Source organism: Oncorhynchus mykiss, chromosome 16 (assembly GCF_013265735.2).
Source record: "Oncorhynchus mykiss isolate Arlee chromosome 16, USDA_OmykA_1.1, whole genome shotgun sequence".
Lineage (NCBI taxonomy): Eukaryota > Metazoa > Chordata > Actinopteri > Salmoniformes > Salmonidae > Oncorhynchus > Oncorhynchus mykiss.
The window spans coordinates 60882349-60902296 of record NC_048580.1 but is presented as its reverse complement, the minus strand read 5'-3'; the positions used below and the strand labels follow the sequence as shown (position 1 = coordinate 60902296).

At 42.1% G+C, this 19948-nt stretch overlaps 1 protein-coding gene across 4 annotated transcripts in view; it reads right to left on the bottom strand.

The window, feature by feature from the left end:
* Window positions 1-19948, bottom strand: part of LOC110492485 (sodium- and chloride-dependent taurine transporter) — a 33729-nt gene that overhangs the window by 11838 nt on the left and 1943 nt on the right. For 2 of the 4 annotated variants that reach the window (XM_036947489.1, XM_036947490.1), the window contains exons 2-5: window positions 9888-10117; window positions 9512-9646; window positions 5842-6076; window positions 4187-4319 (exon numbers count right to left, since the gene is read on the bottom strand). In XM_036947489.1, coding sequence (XP_036803384.1) covers window positions 4187-4319; window positions 5842-6076; window positions 9512-9646; window positions 9888-10116 — 732 coding nt within the window. In that variant the 5' untranslated portion in view covers window position 10117. The other 2 variants (XM_036947488.1, XM_036947487.1) reach the window with 2 other exon arrangements.

Genomic DNA, 19948 nt, shown 5'->3' with positions numbered 1-19948 from the left:
TATAAGTAGTGGCCTCCATAACATAACCTGGTGACCTGTAGAGCTCTGTGTTTGCTCTAGGTGCGTGGGATAAGAATATGTATTACATGGTAATAATGGCAGCCTTTTACAGTGTAGATTTAAGTCACTCCCTTGTTAAGATATGGTAATGAACAATTCAAGATGGCGCCGACAGAGATGGTTGCCTCGCTTTGAGTCCTTAGGAAACTACCCAGTATTTCGTTTTTTATGTATTATTTCTTACATTGTTACCCCAGGAAACCTTAAGTCTTATTAAATATAGCCGGGAAGAACTATTGAATGTAAGAGCGACATCAACTTACCAACATTACAACCAGGAATACGACTTTCCCGAAGAGGATCCTCTATTTGGACCACCACTCAGGACAATGGGTCTAACCCCAGAAGCCGACCCAAAACAACAGCGCCACAGAAGGGGCAGACGGAGCGACCTCCTGGTCAGGCTCCGTAGACGTGCACATCGCCCACCACTCCCAAGTATACTATTCGCCAATGTCCAGTCTCTTGACAACAAGGTAGATGAAATTCGAGCAAGTGTTGCCTTCCAGAAAGACATCAAAGATTGTAACATTCTCTGTTTCACGGAAACATGGCTCTCTCTGGATATGTTGTCGGAATCGGTTCAGCCACTGGGTTTCTCCATGCATCCCGCCGACAGAGATAAACACCTCTCTGGGAAGAGGAAGGGTGGGGGTGTATGCTTCATGATTAACAACTCATGGTGTAATCATAACAGCATACAGGAACTCAAGTCCTTCTGCTCACCCAACCTAGAATTCCTTACAATCAAATGCCGGCCATATTACCTCCCAAGAGAATTGTCATCAGTTATCGTCACAGCTGTGTACATTCCCCCTCAAGCAGACACCAAGACGGCCCTCAAGGAACTTCACTGGACTCTATGTAAACTGGAAACCATATATCCTGAGACTGCATTTATTGTAGCTGGGGATTTTAACAAAGCAAAGAGAACAAGGCTGCCTAAATTCTATCAGCATATTGATTTCACTACACGCGGGGGTAATACACTCGACCACTGCTACTCTAACTTCCGCGATGCATACAAAGCCCTCCCCCACCCTCCCTTCGGCAAATCAATCAAGATGTACCAGTGTCTAGAACCATTCAATGCTGGTCTGACCAATCGGAATCGACGCTCCGGTCAGCCTCAGAAAACAACATCAGTCTACATGCTGGCTCAGTGAGTGAGTTTAGAAAGAAGTGCATTGGAGATGTTGTACCCACTGTGACTATTAAAACCTACCATAACCAGACACCGTGGATGGCAGCATTTGGCAGCATTTGCACAAAACTGAAAGTGCGGACCACCTCATTTCACCATCGAAAGAGGTCTGGGAATATGGCTAAATATAAGCAGTGTAGTTGCCGGTACAGGGACAAAGTGGAGTCGCAATTCAACGGCGCAGACACGAGACGTATGTGGCAGGGTCTACAGGAAATCACTGACTACAAAAAGAAAACCAGCCACGTCATGGACACCGACGGCATGCTTCCAGACAAACTAAACACCTTTGCCCGCTTTGAGGATAATACAGTGACACCGTCGCGGCCCGCTAACAAGGACTGCGCCCCCACCCTCCTTCTCCGTGGCCGACGTGAGTAAAACATTTAAACGTGTTAACCCTGGCAAGGCTGCTGGCCCAGACGGCATCGCTAGCTGTGTCCTCAGAGCATGTGCAGACCAGCTGGCTGGTGTGTTTATGGACATATTCAATTGCTCCCTATCCCAGTCTGCTCTCCCCACATGCTTCAAGATGTCCACCATTGTTCCTGTATCCAAGAAGGCAAAGATAACTGAACTAAATTACTACTGTCCTGTAGCACTCACTTCTGTCATCATGAAGTGCTTTGAGAGACTAGTCAAGGATCATATTACCTCCACCTTAATGGTCACCCTAGACCCACTTCAGTTTGCATACCACCCCAACAGGTCCACAGACGATACAATCTCCATCACATTGCACACTGCCCTATCCCATCTGGACAAGAGGAATACCTATGTAAGAATGCTAATCATTGACTACAGCTCAGCATTCAACACCATACTACCCTCCAAGCTCATCAAGCTGGAGGCCCTGGGTCTCAACACCGACCTGTGCAATTGGGTCCTGGACTTTCTAATGGGCCGCCCCCAGGTGGTGAAGGTAGGAAACAACATCTCCACTTCGTTGACCCTCAACACTGGGGCCCCACAAGGGTGTGTGCTCAGGCCCCTCCTGTACTCCCTGTTCACCCATAACTACACTCGACCACTGCTAACGTGGCCATGCACACCTCCAACTCAATCATCAAGTTTGCAGACGACACAACAGCAGTGGGCTTGATTACGGACAACGACGAGACAGCCTACACAGAGGAGGTGAGGGCACTCGGAGTGTGGTGTCAGGAAAACAACCTCTAACTCAACGTCAACAAAACAAAGGAGATCGTGGACTTCAGGAAACAGCAGAGGGAGCACCCCCCTATCCACATTGAAGGGACAGCAGTGGAGAAGGTGGAAAGTTTTAAGTTCCTCTGAGTACACATCACAGACAAACTGAAATGGTCCACCCACACAGACAGTGAGGTGAAGAAGGCACAACAGCGCCTTCTCAACCTCAAGAGGCTGAAGAAATTTGTCTCGTCACCCAAAAACCTGATAAACTTTTACAGATGCACAATCGAGATTATCCTGTTGGGCTACATCACAGCCTGGTACAGCAACTGCACTGCCCTCAACCGCACGGCTCTCCAGAGGGGGGTGCGGACTGCACAACGCATCCATGACACCTACAGCACCCGGTGTCACAGGAAGGCCAAAAATATCATCAAGGACAACAACCACCTGAGCCACTGCCTGTTTACACTGCTACCATCCAGAAGGCGAGGTCAGTACAGGTGCATCAAAGCTGGGACTGAGAGACTGAAAACAGCTTCTATCTCAAGGCCATCAGAGTGCTAAACAGCAATCCCTATCTCAGAGAGGCTGCTGCCTACACTCAGACCCAATCACTGGACACATTAATAAATGGATCACTAGTCACTTTAAACAATTTCACTTTAAATAATGCCACATTAATAAGGTTTACAGTTGCATATCCAGCATTAAATCAAATCAAATTGTATTGGTCACATACACATGGTTAGCAGATGTTAATGCGAGTGTAGCGAAATGCTTGTGCCTCTAGTTCCAACAGTGCAGTAATATCTAACAAGTAATATCTAACAATTCTCAACAACTACCTAATAAACACAAATCTAAAGTGAATGTTGGGAAATTGTTAGATTACTTGTTAGATTTGTGTGCAGTAGGTAGTTGTTGGGAATTGTTAGATATTACTTGTTAGATATTACTGCACTGTTGGAACTAGAGGCACAAGCATTTCGCTACACTCGCATTAACATCTGCTAACCATGTGTATGTGACCAATACCATTTGATTTGATTTAATGCTGGATATGCAACTGTTTACCATAATGGAAGTGGCTAATTCTGTGTTCTGTACAGAGCTGAAACCACAAATTAGGTATTTCCGTAATAGTTCGCCAAATAGACAGTTGATCGGTATCCCAACAAGCCACAGTGGTCCTTTAAGTGGTTCAGTAATCAGTGTTGGACACAGCCCAGTGACTGTCCAGCTCCATTGACAGACAGACAGAGCTCTGAGGGGATCTGCTGTACTTGTACTGCACACTAACACACTGTCAGCATTGAGTCTGGCCAAAACCTAATGTACAGTACAGTAACTCACGGCCCTTAATCAAACAAACTAACCTGCCTGTTTCTGCAATCATCAACAGACCGTTACTGCTTTGTCAGTGACAGAGACAAGTTGGCTACAACAGAAAACACCTAGCACCCAGGTTAATGCCCTTAGGGAGCAGACAATACATATTAAGTAATTCCCTTTTTTGGGTGTATACATACACATGTAGGATACTAACTTGAGCCAGTTTGCACCAGCAGGAAAATAATTCTGCAGCAACAGGAAATGTGAAATATTATGTGGATTATAATTAATGGACATTTTTGTAGGGGTTGATACATTTTTCGTAGTAAAGTTGTCCTGCAACAGGGCGATCAAATTAAGATCCGACATCTGTAAACACACTTTTTAAGAGACTACAAACAAGCCTGATAACAACCACATCGTGCTACTACTCACCTTCCCAGTGGACTTGACTCCCTTCCAAATGCAGAAGAAGCAGACAATCCACACTGCCAAGAGACACAGGGCTAGGTCCCACTTCAGTGGCCCGATGTCATCAATTCCAGAGGAGATGCTCAGCACATTGCGTCTTAGCAGAGAGGGGGCAGACAGCATCCAGGTTATTGACTGTTCTGATGGGACAGAACTGTAGGCTTATGTAGACCCCTGAACGATACAGTACAGTACATTTCCCACTCTATAAAAACATTTTAAAAAGTAGGGCAAGTGTGACATGTCATAATTCATGTGGGTCCTTTCCAAGGTTTTATGCCAACAGAGGTTACATCACAGCAGTGAAAAGCAAACATCCACATGATGTGACGGTAATAGTGTGTCTGTGAGGTCTAGTTTTCACCAACCCTCCTCTGCTCTAGCTCACCCTGGACCTGAATGAACTGTGCCGTGAGACAATTTTAAAAGAATATGACAGAATGTTATTTTCATTCTATGTGGTCTATTTCTGTGGAACAGCCTCAATTCGTCGGGGCATGGAGTGTACAAGTTGACGAAAAGTGTTCCACAAGGATGCTGGCCCATGTTGACGCCAATGCTTCCCATCGTTGTGTCAAGTTGGCTGGATGTCCTTTGGGTGGTGGACTATTATTGATACACACGGGAAACTGTTGAGAATTAAAACCCAGCCACGTTGCAGTTCTTGACACAAACCGGTGAGACTACCATACTCCGTTCAAAGGCACTTCAATATTTTGTCTTGCCCATTCACCCTCTGAATGGCACATATACACAATCCATGTCTCAATAGTCTCAAGGCTTAACCTGTTTCCTCCCCTCCATCTACACTGATTGAAGAGGATTTAAAAAATGAAGTAATAAGGGATCATGGCATTCACCTGGTCAGTCTATGTCATGGAATGAGCAGGTGTTCTTAATGTTTTGTACACTCAGTAAATATTTTTTTTATTTAACTAGGCAAGTCAGTGAAGAACAAATTCTTATTTTCAATGACAGCCTAGGAACAGTGGGTTAACTGCCTTGTTCAGGAGAAGAATGACAGGTAAACCTTGTCAGCTCAGGGATTTAATCTGGCAACCTTCTGGTTACAAGTCCAACACTCTAACCACTAGGCTACCTGCTTCCCCATATATGACTGGTAGAAAGTAGATATCATCTATGCTGGATTTTGTTTTGGCCAAATGTTAATAAGCATCATCTTAACCTAAATTGTGATTTGAAGTTAAGTGGTTGTGGCTTCCCAAGAGGATACAATTTTGGCAGGACTTTTAAGAGGAAAGGAAAAGGATAATACCCCTTGATCCAAATATAGTACAGTGAAATTATCCAATTTAAAGATAGAATGAACCTCATGATAGAGGGGGGATTTCTTGGAAATGTTGCCCATTCAAACATAAGTTTACAGCAAACAAGGAAGAGGCACAGTATCTGCACTGTTTATTTTTGAGTTTGTTTTTGGCATTGTAAACCTGTCTGTGTTCACGTGCGTGTGTATGCATGAAAGGTGTGTGTGTGTGTGTGTGTGTGTGTGTGTGTGTGTGTGTGTGTGTGTGTGTGTGTGTGTGTGTGTGTGTGCATGCGTTTGTGTTTGTCTGTCAGTACAGAGTCAACCCAGCTGTCAGACAGTGAGTACTCACTCCCAGAACTCAGTGACGGGGGAGGTGAAGTTGGTGATATTGGCAGCCAGCATCAAGGTCTTGTTCTTGCGGACTGTGTCCTCCACACACCGGTCTGTGTTCCACGGCTGATTGCATTTGGCCCATGGCAGCTCCGGTTGAAAGCACTGGAATAGGTAGTAGAGTCCCCAGGCTAGAATCACTATGTAGTAGATGTTCAGGAGAGAGACGATCACGATAGAGGCATAGCCAATACCTACAGAGAAGAGAAATGATTCATTAAAACCAATACTGGATTGATTCTTTGTTATATCAGTAAACCAGTGCAGAAGCTTGGGAGTAAACAGAGAACTAGTGTTCTTGGAATAAGTCACAGCCATGATGAAATCACCATGAAAATTGGGGTTTAAACAATTAGGGAAAAGAGGATACCTAGTCAGTTGTACAACTGAATGCATCTTCTGCATTTAACCCAACCTCTCTGAATCAGAGAGTTGCAGGTGGCTGCCTTAATCAACATCCACATCATCAGCACCAGCGGAACAGTGGGTTAACTACCTTGCTCAGGGGAAGAATGACAGATTTTTACCTTGTCAGCTCAGGGATTTGATCCAGCAACCATTTGGTTACTGGCCCAATGCTCTAAACCGGCAGGCTACCTGCCGCCCTCCACATGTAATAAAGTATCGATACATAAATAAACATATTAAAATAATTAATTTGTTTAAACTATATTACGCAAATACCCTATCTCATATCCAATGTATTGTATCCAGAGAGTGAACAGTGTATGGAAAGTATGTTTTCTTTTTGGACATTTAAGCAACCTTTGGAACAATTTTATAGGGTTTTTACAGGTTTGTTTCGTTAGGATAAATCAAGGGAAGATTTTGAGTTTGATTATATACACTTCATAATAATGTACATATAATAGTATCATATAATAACTTACTACTGAACAGACAAATATAATGACAATGATTTGCTAAATTGCTCACTTTTGCGCCAGCAGTAAAAACAGTTTGGAAGGTTCAGCACATCTGGACAGTGGATTTAGCCAGAGCCATATATTTAGAGAGTTGGGCTAACTTTTTGCATTTTTTAAAATAATTCTAGACATTCAGGTAGGCTACATAGCATTTTTTTTTCACAATTCCTTGCGTAATGTTAATGGCGTGCTAACATGGCTGCCATAAAATGTTGTAGTGTGATGTAAATACATCATTATGCAGAAACACCAATGTCCCTGCTCTCTAAACACGGCTCTGGATATAACACGTTTTCGTATGAAACAAGAGTGTCGGATATTGCGTTATGCAAAAAATAATAATTCTAAAGCAAATGTTTTGAAAGTATGATAACAGCCATAATTGATACACAGAAAAGGGACCATTCATTTCAATTGCCGTTTATCGTATATTGGAATCAAACCCTTCAATGCATTTACTGTAGCAGAACAGTGCCATAGGGGCTTCAATATGTGTCACTGAATCCTCTTGCACACTAAACTAAGTAAAGCCAACATTGGAGCTGAAGCACTTCAGTGAACAGCACTGACCTAGTGCCATTTGACTGCATTTATGTCTATAAAATCATTAGAAACCAATCCACTGACTCGGATGTTCACAACTCAACACTCCTATTTCAAAGAGAGGATGTTTCCCTGGCTTGAGTGTACTAACTCTGGTAATAATGACTTTAGTCGCAGAAATCCCCTGTAGACTTCCACTCCTCTGATCTATTTGTAAAGTCAGGGTTGTGTGTGTGCTGGGTGAGGCAGGGCAGGCCTTCTGACGGTGTGATAAAACACTAAGAGGGACAATGGCAGCCGGCCTATAGGCCACCTGTGGGCATCTATCACTCTCTAGTCTATATGTGGGTAAGCAAACGTGTGCGTGTGCATGTGCGTGTGTGTGCACACGTGTGAGTGTGTGTGTGTGTGCGCAAGTGAGTGTGTGTGTGCGAACATGCACACGTGCATGTGTGTGCCAGTTCACACAACCCGCCAGTCAATTAGGCAGCTGCCTCAGCACTCCTTGATTATTCAAGCTCATCAACAGATGCTGACGATTGGCTGCGCGCCCAGTCTTCAGCTGTCTGTTTCTACCTGCCGCTCCTGGCTTCATGGAATAGCAGTTTATGGCTGGGAACTGTTTCTCTACCTACTGGTCTACATGTTAGAACTGGTCTGCCAGTAGCATATCACAGTGTAAACCTATGGCAGGACCCTGACTGATAAGGAGATACGTTGCAGTGCCAAACCGTGACGCCAGGACTGTAATAACGACATCATGCCACAGTAATATCCGATAACATATCCGTGGTGCTGACAAACAAAACAGGTGGCCCCCTGCTGCCAAGATCTACACCGTCCATCATTTTGTGAAAAAAAATGTGTTTCTTTGCTGATCCACTGCATGAGATATTTATCATTTTGGGCAGATCCCATTGCTAGGCAACTCGCTCTAACCTTTTCTGTTGTCATGGTAACACAGAACTCAGCACTACTTTACACAACCAAGGCTGAAAATACATGTGTGTGTGCATGTATGTACATAGCTGCCACCATTACAAAAAAATAGGCCAGTCTAAAAGCCAATTTATGCTTGATCCGATGTGGTCGAAGGCTCCGTATGGAGGGTGTGCAATTGCGGAGGCTGTGGCAATTGTGGAGCCTCCAGAGGCAAGCAGAGGCCAAATTGAGCTCCGTACTGCATCGCCGTGTGCCTCCCAAATGTTGTAACAATACTGAGGGCTCCGTATAACTCTGTATACCTCCTCATTGACATGATTGGTTGACGGTAGGTGGGGGGCGGGAGGTCCTGTATAAACACAAACTCACTTCCTTGACTACTTCCTTCACAACAGCTCTGCTCAACAGCTCTGTGGTGGCTCCGCGAAGCGCAAGAAGTATGAATGCCCTGACTTCTGCAGAGGCAGTATCACCGTAAATGCTGCACGACCAATGAAGACATCGGATTGACCATGCAGCGCCTTTTAGAGTGTTCAATGTTTGGTGTTTGATTATGTCCACTCTAGGCTCCAATGCAAATGAGGCAATCCTCAACTAACCTGTTCGTAGATCAGCAGCACTGTGTGCTTTAGCTAAATCCTTATGCATGTCAAAAACACAGTCAGAGAAAGTTGGCTGAAGCACATCCATATGTGAAGTAACTATGGTCCAATTACCCATCAGAACACAGGGAGGGAGACCTCAGCAGAACTCAATGTCTGTGTACTGAGTCTAGCAACCCACAGACCAACAGCACAATCAGTGTTGTTGGACGCTGCTAGCGAGTTTCGCAAGAGCAGTCAGAAAAACAGAACTACTGCAGTAGTTGTCACTGGAATACGTTTATTTTTCATTTTTAAAGCAGGACGTGAATAACATCGAGGCTAGATCAAGGTCTGGTAACATCATTATTTTCAGTAGGGATTTTTTTCTGCAATGGGACAAGGCACTAAGCAGGCACAAAGCAGGTTTGGCGCCCCGCCTGAGCAACGCTAATGGAAACTGTGTTTAGGCTCTTCGCTAATCCCTCTGTCAGTCGCTGACGTTACCACCTACAGTACATGTCCAAGAAGGCTTACACAACCTCCTTTCCCTGCCTACTTTCCCGGATGACGACTGGCCTTAATGGCAATAGGGGAGAATGGTATTAGGATAATGGGAAGCAGTGTAGTGACTCACCAGTGAAGATGGGGCAGAGTTTTTCCCAGCAGGTGATGCCTCCCTCAGAGGTATACTGGCCCAGAGCCACCTCCAGGAAGAACACCGGCAGGCCTCCACCAAACAGGAAGATGGTGTAGGGGATGAGAAACGCACCTAGGTGGAGGAGAGGAAGAGAGAGAGAGGGAAAGGGAACAGACAGTTAGCCTACAAATGTCAGGGTCTACAGTATGTGCTCACCCACAGCCATTTCACAAACAAATCCAAATCCTGTAATTGCAGTCTCCGACTTGAGTTTTTTTTATAGGTTCCTGAAAACTATTATCAAACTTGTGTGAACCCCAACTTTAAGACCTGTCTGTATGGAGAAAGGGCCCATGTTCATTTGAATGCCTACCTCCACCATTCTTATAGCAGAGGTACGGGAAGCGCCACACGTTCCCTAAACCAACAAAGCCTCCGGCCACGGACAAGATAAAGTCTAGCTTGCTGGCCCACTTCTCCCTCTGGATGGGCTTGCCCTCTGCCTCGTCCTCCGGCCGCGTGCCTGGGCTCTTCCCTGGCGAAGGCTTCAGCGTGTCCTTGTGGAAATCCTTCAGACATTGGAGTTTCTCTTTCTGTGCCATGCTATAGAGGTTGAGAGGAGAGAGGACAAGGACAAGGAAAGAGAGAGAGAATTAGAGAAAGCGAGAGAGAGAGAGAGAGAGAGAGAGAGAGAGAGAGAGAGATGAACAGGAAGAGAGAGAGACGTGAGCCGGATAAGGCAGAGATAGGACGTCGCATTAGCAAGATGAGGGTCTCTCACGTGCTGTATCGTCAGCCATGGCGTGATACAGTGATACAGCTATGTGTCAGTATAGAGCCTGCAATGAGAACTGCTACAGGAGTTATTGTATCGCTTCCTCCTCGCCACAGTTCTCTTTTATTTACTCCCCATTAGATATACATTCCATCTTGCATTGCAAATCTCTCTGGGTTGAATAATCTCTTCACTTGCACTGTACAAATATAATTTCTATGTGCATAATATAAGAAATCTTGATTATGTATGATTTTGTATCCATTAATTAACCAGGGACATCATATTGAGACATGTCCTGGTAATCAGACCTGGGTTCAAATAATATGTCAAATAGCTCAATTGCTTTCACATACTTTCAAAGTAAGTATTCAGATATATTTTATTGAAAAGTAGTTTAATATTTTAATGTATTTGGAAATACACTTGGAAAGTATATGGAAAACGAATTTACACTGACTCAAATACACTCCCATGCATTTAACTCAGGTATTTGAAAACGGTATTTGAAATAAGCATTGAACATACTGCCAAATAACATTTGGCACACTATTTTACAAATAACTATTCAAATACTCAAATAAAAGTACTTATTTTTGGTTGTGCATTTGAAAATAATCAAATACACAGAAATAGTATTTTAATTAAGTGCCACTCAAACACACAGGTCTGCTGGTACTGCAGCTCGAACAATACATGAAGAACACTAATAAAAGGAGAAGCAACAGCCTACCCTTCCCTTCAAGGTGGGGGTACATTGTCATCTAAGGAAAATACATCTTTTGAACAGGATATACCGTATGCCTTTCAGACCACGTATGGACTAAAAATAACTTATTAAATAACTACAACACTGACAAACTCATGATATCCACCATAAAATGTAACCAGAATCACTGCCAAATAATTTTCCTAATGCTAAAAGCAAATTTAGAGAAGATACAGTGCCTTCAGAAAGTATTTATACTCCAAGACTTATTCCATATTTTGTTGCGTTACAGCCTGAATTCAAAATGGATTACATTTTTTTCTCTCACCCATCTACACAATACCCCATAATGACAAAGTGAAAACATGTTTAAGAAATTGTTGTACATTTTTTAAATGAAATACATAAATATGAATTGACATAAGTATTCACACCCCTAAGGCAATACTTTGGCAATGATTACTGCTGTGAGTCTTTCTGGGTAAGTCTCCAAGAACTTTCGACACCAGGATTGTGAAACATTTGCCCATTATTTGCCCATTTTCAGGTCTTGACATAGATTTTCAAGTAGACTTCAATAAAAACTGTAACTCGGACACTCATGAACATTCACTGTCTTCTTGGTAAGAAACTCCAGTGTAGATTTGGCCTTTTGTTTTAGGTTGTTGTCCTGCTGAAAGTCGAAATCATCTCCCAGTATCTGGTGGAAAGCAGACTGAAGCAGCATTTTGCCTGTGCTCCATTTTTATCCAGAAAAACTACCCAGTCCTTTATTACAATTACAAGCATACGCATTATATGATGAAAATATGGAGAGTGGTACTCAGTAATGTGTTGTATTGTACTTGCCCCAAACTTAACATTTTGTATTCAGGGCAAAAAGTGAATTTCTTTGCCACATTCTTTGCAGTATTACCTCAGTGCCTTGTTGCAAACAGGATACATGCTTTGGAATATTCTGTACAGGCTTCCTTATTTTCACTCGTTCAATTGGAGTAACCACAATCCATCCTCACTGTTCTCCTATCACAGCCATTAAACTCTGTAACTGTTTAAAAGTCACCATTTACCTCAAGGTGAAATCCCTGAGTAGTTTCCTTCCTTTCCAGCAACTGAGTTAAGAAGGATTCCTGTATCTTTGTAGTGACTGGGTGTATTGATACACCGTACAGAGTGTAATTAATAACCGCACCATGCACCAAGGGATATTCAATGTCTGCTTTTTTTTACCCATCAACCAATAGGTGCCCTTCTTTGCGAGGCGTTGGAAAACCTCCCTGGTCTTTGTGGTTGAATCTGTGTTTGAAATTCACTGCTCGACTGAGGGACCTTACAGATAATTGTATGTGTGGTGTACAGAGATTAGGTAGTCATTAAAAAAATCATATTAAACACCGTTAATGCAACTTATTATGAGACTTGTTAAGCACATTTTTACAAAATGAACAAATTATCATTTACAATGACAGCCACTTGGGGAACAACTGCCTTGTTCAGGGGAAGATTTGTACCCTGTCAGCTTGGGGATTTGATCCAGCATCCTTTCGGTTACTGACCCAATTGGCTCAGGACATTTCAGCTTTTATTTTTTTTGTCATTTGTAAACATTTCTAAAAAACATAATTCTACTTTGATATTATGGGGTATTGCGCATCCATTTTAAATTCAGGCTGTAACACATCAAAATGTGTAAAATTCAAGGGGTGTGAATATTTTCTGAAGGCCGTTTCTGCATCCGTGTCCATTCCGAAAGCTTGGATGGGTTCTAGAAGATCCCACAGCTTAAGTTCACTGAATGTTTATACTGTAAACAGCCTTTCCAAGAAAGACAGGATTTGGAATTACTGTCTCAGGTATCCCGTTTCCCTGCCTGTGCCAAAGGGCTGTAAAACAATCAAAGCATGGCAGGGCAGGATAAATTCCTTGGACATGGTAAGACACAAATGGATTTAAGCTTCCTGCAGGAATACAATGAATGGTGTCGTATAAAACAGGAAGAATGAAAAAAGCAACTATGATTAATTGTAAGTCTGATAATACCAGTGTAACAGAGTAAGGTTTCCTGTCCTTTTGAGGCAGGCTCAGACTGAAATGCAGTTGGCAGAAACACAGAAACGGAGAACATTAAAGGCTTCCCCTCTACTCTTGCTGGCTCCAATGGAAATCTGTCATTGAAGATTGTGTGCCTCACAAAAGCTTACGAGTCAGTTGACTAGGTGCTTGGTTTCCAAAAGACTCACAGAACAATAGCTAGAGAACAAATCTTTCTCCAATAAGTAAACATTTCTCTTTAAGCCTCTAAAAGTAACAGTAAAATTCTAAGTTTATTTATAGTTGGATCTCTCAACAATACATACTATTGTCAGACACCCTGATGAAATGTAAGCCTATACGCATTGGTGTATTTTAATAATATCAGCCCATACATTAAAGGCTTTTTAACTTTCAAACCTACACGAGCGCTTGGACTTGCCACTTAACACTTAGCACCATTTGTGGTTATAATTTTTGCTTTTGCTTTTCAAATACATACATGTATTACCAGTTTACAGAACAATCTATCCAAACTACTCTCAGTTGAAAGGCAACCATAGATCTTTAAAACATAAGGTATCTTCATTCACCTTGTCGTGTGACTAGCACTCCAGACAGTTACATCCTGTAGCCACTGTACAGGCAGACTAAGAAATTGAACAGAGCTGCTTTTAAGCAACTCCACACACATTGTAGCTACTCAGAGACAAATACCACATTGTGAAAATATAATGCAAAGCTGCACTCATTGACCAGTGACCGCTCTGTGCTTCTGTTTTTCAGAGTCTGATAAAAAAGTTAACTTGTTATGCAGTCTCAAATAACTACTTATTAGTTCATTAAATGATTAAAAGGGAAATTTAATTTTAACTTCATATTCATAATCTCCAGCACCACCCCAACATCAACATATGTGAAAGTGGATAATTTCTATGTTTTGTATTAAAAAAGATATGCAGATTAGTGTTTCAAATGACATCATCAACTAATTAGTAGACAATTAGTGGGCAATGCCTACTCATAATTGGTAAAAAATCACACGATGCACACTGATGATGTCACTGGAAACACTTATCTTCCTCTATCTTTTTTACAACAAGACATAGAAACGCAAAATGTCCACATAAGTTGATGTTGGGGTGGTGCTGAATATGAAATTGACAAAATGTGAAATTGCCCTTTAAATGGCTGTTTGAGCTACAACCACACAGCCCCTCATTACTAAATCAAGCTCCAGTTAAGGTCCTCTCCATCGCTCTGCTCATTCCGCTGTCATTTTCCAGGTTCTCTCTGTCTCTGTTATGCATGACAAGTCAACTTGAATTGCTCTCCACTCTCAAACCTCATTACATAACTGTATCAGCTCTCACACACTCTATTTTTCTTCCTCTCTCTATCCCTCTATCACTCTCTTGCTCTATGTGCTTTCACCTGCTGGGTGCTGGGAGGCTGTCTGCCGTCAGACTTAAGGCAAACCGTCCGTGGGATCTGCCACATGACCCACCCAGACACCCTTGACCAGACATTCTCAAACCCTTCTAAAAAATCACACTGTCATTATCTGAAAACACCGCATTAGACACATCACCAACTTAGCATTCAATCAAACATAAAGAAAGATTCTGTAAGAAACATGCATTGCAAAAGATAAAAGGCAAATGGAAATAAAGGACTGAATGCAATCCTTAGTCTTTGTGAAGTAGCTCCCCCTTTTCACACTCAAACAAAGCATTAACAAAGCCGTTTAAAATGTGCTAATTCGAAGGTTTCTAAGTACTTACATGAAATTGTCCATTCAGATTAAACAAAAAGCATCCCAAAACATAACTTAATAATCACTTGACATACAGATTTAGATAAGGCTATGTTATTATTTCAGTTGAGTAATTCCAAAGACTTACATTTCCTTCATGGCTGTGGATATATGTAGTATGCTTCTCTCTCAGCTGTCACCATTCCTCTGTACTGAATGTCTTTATGCCAACACTGCTCACAAGAAGTGAAGCTGACAGCGAGTCCCGCCCTCAGCTAAAGACAATTAAATCCTATGTGGAGATTGGGCACAGCCTCGCAGTCGCGGACCAACTCTCCAGATACTGATTCGGGACTGTAAATTTCCACTTCCCACTTACAACACCCCCCCCCACCCCCCCCCCCCCCCCCCCCCCCCCCACAACACACACTGCATGTGTCACAGGCACCTCTTATTCATGTAACTGAAACAGATGACAGGATAGGAAGAGGGAGGGAGGGAGGGTGTGAGCGGAGTAGTAGGCCATGAGCATGCAGAGGAAATCAAGCCTCATGGGACAGCTTCCAGGCAGGAGAAAGAAGCCCTCTTAAAACATTATGTGAGTAAGGGGTGGTGGCTGGACAGGGACTGAAGGAAGGGACTGATGACTGGCTTGGCTGACCATGCTAAGTTTTCATGTATTACTGTCTTAATGTCCCACTTCCACATAGCATTGGAAATGTGGGACATTTCCTATTATAACTGCTTATGACTGTGTCATTTTACATCACAGCAAAGACTTTCAAATATCTCTATGGGAACTGTTTGTGAATATAAATATAGTTTTCTTAAAATCAGGGGGCAGGATATAATCAGGGAAGTTTCTCAGTGGTGTATTTGCGAGCCTTCTACTCCATTTTGACATGACGTGTGCCAGGTTATCTCTGAAACGTAAACCAGGTACAGCACACTCTATAACAACACCTAATAAGGTGATGGTTCCTGTATTCTTCCCTGTTATGTTTAGACACCACAATATACTCATAAAGGATCTCACGTGTACAATAGCTGGCACGGTAATTAAAAAACAGTGTTAAACTTGACTACAGGATTTGCGCAATCCTTTTGACAGAAGACAGGGCTTGGCTATTGGCAGGCTTTTACACACACACATACACACAGAAGTAGTTACTTCAAATGATATTTCCACACTGCAAATATCCTTGCCACTTCTGGAAAAATACAACAACTCACATTGTTTTGCATAGTGCAAAGAAACTTTCTGTTACATAATGTTAAACTTCTTAAGGACTGGGGGCAGTATTGAGTAGCTTGGATGAATAAAGTGCCCAGAATAAACTGCCTGCTACTGAGGCCCAGTTGCTAATACATGCATATTATTAGTAGATTTGGATAGAAAACACTCTGAAGTTTCTAAAACTGTTTGAATGATGTCTGTGAGTATAACAGAACTCATATGGCAGGCAAAAACCTGAGAAAAAATCCAACCAGGAAGTGGGAAATCTGAGGTTTGTAGTTTTTCAAATCATTGCCTATCGAATATACAGTGTCTATGGGGTCATATTGCACTTCCTAAGGCTTCCACTAGATGTCAACAGTCTTTAGAACGTTGTTTGAGCCTTCTACTGTGAAGTGGGGGCTAATGAGAGCTGAATGAGCCAGGTGTGGCAGAGCTCTGGCAGAGTGCCATGAGCTGATCACACGCACTCCCGTGAGAGTTAGCTGCGTTCCATTGCATTTCTACAGACAAAGGAATTCTCCGGTTGAAACATTATTGAAGATTTATGATAAAAACATCCTAAAGATTGATTCTATACTTCGTTTGACATGTTTCTACGAACTGTAATATGACTTTTCGTCTGAACTTTCGCCTGGACTTGCCCGCGCCTCGTGAGTTTGTATTGTGTACTAAACGCATGAACAAAAAGGAGATATTTGGACATAAATGGACTTTATCGAATAAATCAAACATTTATTGTGGAACTTGGATTCCTGGGAGTGCATTCTGATGAAGATCATCAAAGGTAAGTGAATATTTATAATGCTATTTCTGACTTCTGTTGACTACACAACATGGCGGATATCTGTATGGCTTGTTTTGTTGTCTGAGCGCTGTACTCAGATTATTGCATGGTGTGCTTTTTCCGCAAAGTTAAACAAAAATCTGACACAGCGGTTGCATTAAGGAGAAGTGGATCTAAAATTCCATGCATAACCATTGTATCTTTTATCAATGTTGATTATGAGCATTTCTGTAAATTGATGTGGCTCTCACCGGATGTTTTGGAACTACTGAACATAACGCGCCAATGTAAACTGAGATTTTTGGATATAAATATGAACTTTATCGAACAAAACATATATGTATTGTGTAATATGAAGTCCTATGAGTGTCATCTCATGAAGATCATCAAAGGTTAGTGATTCATTTTATCTGTATTTCTGCTTTTTGTGACTCCTCGCTTTGGCTGGAAAAATGGCTGTGTTTTTCTGTGACTAGGTACTGACCTAACATAATCATTTGGTGTGCTTTCGTCGTAAAGCCTTTTTGAAATCGGCTGGATTTACAACAAGTTTATCTTTAAAATGGTGTAAAATACTTGTATGTTTGAGGAATTTTAATTATGTGATTTCTGTTGTTTTGAATTTGGCGCCCCGCAATTTCACTGGCTGTTGACGAGGTGTGAGGCTACCGTCCCACATATCCCAGAGAGGCTAAAGAAACCAAAGTTATACTGTGAATGAGTTTCCTTGAGATTTGTCTTGTGTTCTGTTACAAATTGGCAGACAACAGAGGAGTAAGAGTGTGACAGAGCTCCTGTTTCATACAGTTGCTTTAAATTGTCAGTCAATGTAAAGTCAAGCAACATGTTTATATGAAACTGCAGACCCTTAACTTTTCTTGATATCATTAGAGGATGAAGGATTTTTGTTTATTTTACTTTATTCCACTGCATTGTGTTCTTAGACTGTTGACATTATCTTCTGAGACTGAAGCATTAAAGACAGAATCAAAGACTGTAAAATATCAAATGATTTGATAAGACCTTTAGTCAAACGTATATCTTCTGTTTATGACAAATCATGCGCCCCTCATGCGCTGGGCATGGTTGAAAAAAAAGAAGCCTTGTCTACATGTTTTATAACAGCCAAACCATTCCTCAATTACTTAATTAATAGAGTGGAGTATTAAACGTTGTCCAAACCAATTAATATGTAGGCTCACTTGTAGCTTTGCTTCTATAATTTCTACTCACACCACCCCATACCACCCTTATTTGGATATACAGTGGACCGCACACAATCGTTATTATGTAATATAATAGATTTATGGAGTTGGAATGCTTGTCCAGGCTTCGAATTCTGGGATGGCCCTAAGAAGATCAAATTTAACTGACGCAGCTTGCCTGGAGACAACAGTCCAAGGGGAGGTTGTTTTTTTACTTTTTACATTCAGCAGATAAAGTTCAAATCAAGTTCATCTGTGAGGGCGGACCCTCTATATCAACATGACAGGATGTTACCGTGTAGCATGATATTATACAAAAGAGAAACATTCATCAAATAACAGCCAAACATCCCAAACCAGCTCTCCGGTTCCCGTTGGAAACACCTGGGGTTTTGTCTTGCACAACATTTGTATTTAAGCAAATGGAATACATTAAAGGGGTAATCCAATAACAAATGTCCATTTTACATATCAGGAGGGAGAGCTACAGCGCATTCGGAAAGTATTCAGACCCCTTGACTTTTTCCACATTTTGTTACATTTAGCCTTGTTTTAAAATGTATTAAATACTGTTTTTTCTCATCAATCTACACACAATACTCCATAATGACAAAACGACAACAGGTTTTTAATTTGTTTTGCAAATGCATTAAAAATAGAAAAACAGAAATACCTTATTTACATAAGTATTCAGACCCTTTGCTATGAGACTCGAAATTGAGCTCAGGTGCATCCTGTTTCCATTGATCATCCTTGAGATCTTTCTACAACTTGATTGGAGTCCACCTGTGGTAAATGCAATTGATTGGACATGATTTGGAAAGGCACACACCTGTCTATATAAAGTCCAACAGTTAACAGTGCATGTCAGAGCAAAAACCAAGCCATGAGGTCGAAGGAATTGTCCGTAGAGCTCCGAGACAGGACTGTGTCAAGGCACAGATCTGGGGAAGGGTACCAAAACATTTCTGCAGCATTTAAGGTCCCCAATAACACAGTGGCCTCCATTATTCTTAAATGGAAGAAGTCTGGAACCACAAAGACTCTTCCTAGAGCTGGCCACCCGGCCAAACTGAGCGGGGGAGAAGGGCATTGGTCAGGGAGGTGACCAAGAACCCGATAGAGTGGCCAGACGGAAAACACTCCTCAGTAAAAGGCACATGACATCCCGCTTGGAGTTTGCCAAAAGGCACCTAACGACTCTCAGACCATGAGAAGTAAGATTCTCTTGTCTGATGAAACCAAGATTGGCCTGAATGCCAAGCGTCACGTCTGGAGGAAACCTGGCATCATCCCTACGGTGAAGCATGGTGGTGGCAGCATCATGCTGTGGGGATGTTTTCCAGTGGCAGGTACTGGGAGACTAGTCAGGATAGAGGGAAAGATGAACGGACTAAAGTACAGAGAGATCCTTGACAAAATCCTGCTTTGGAGCGCTCAGGACCTCAGACTGGGGCAATGTATCACCTTCCAACAGGACAACGACCCTAAGCATGCAGCCAAGACAATGCAGGAGTGGCTTCGGGACAAGTCTCTGAATGCAGTTGAGTGGCCCAGCCAGAGCCCAGACTTGAACCCAATCGAACATCTCTGGAGAGATCTGAAAATAGCTGTGCAGCGACACTCCCCATCCAACCTGACAGACCTTGAGAGGATCTGCAGAGAAGAATGGGAGAAACTCCCCAAATTCCCATGTATTGTAGCGTCAAACCCAAGAAGACTCACAGCTGTAATCGTTGTCAAAAGGTGCTTCAACAAAGTACTGCGTAAAGGGTCTGAATACTTATGTAAATGTGATATTTTTGTACATTTCTGAAAACCTGTTTTTGCTTTGTCATTATGAAAAAAAACACGCCCTGTTAAGAACTCTTTTTATTTTTTTAAATATTTTTTAATATATATTGACTTTCAATTTGTGTGTCAATTATTGTGTG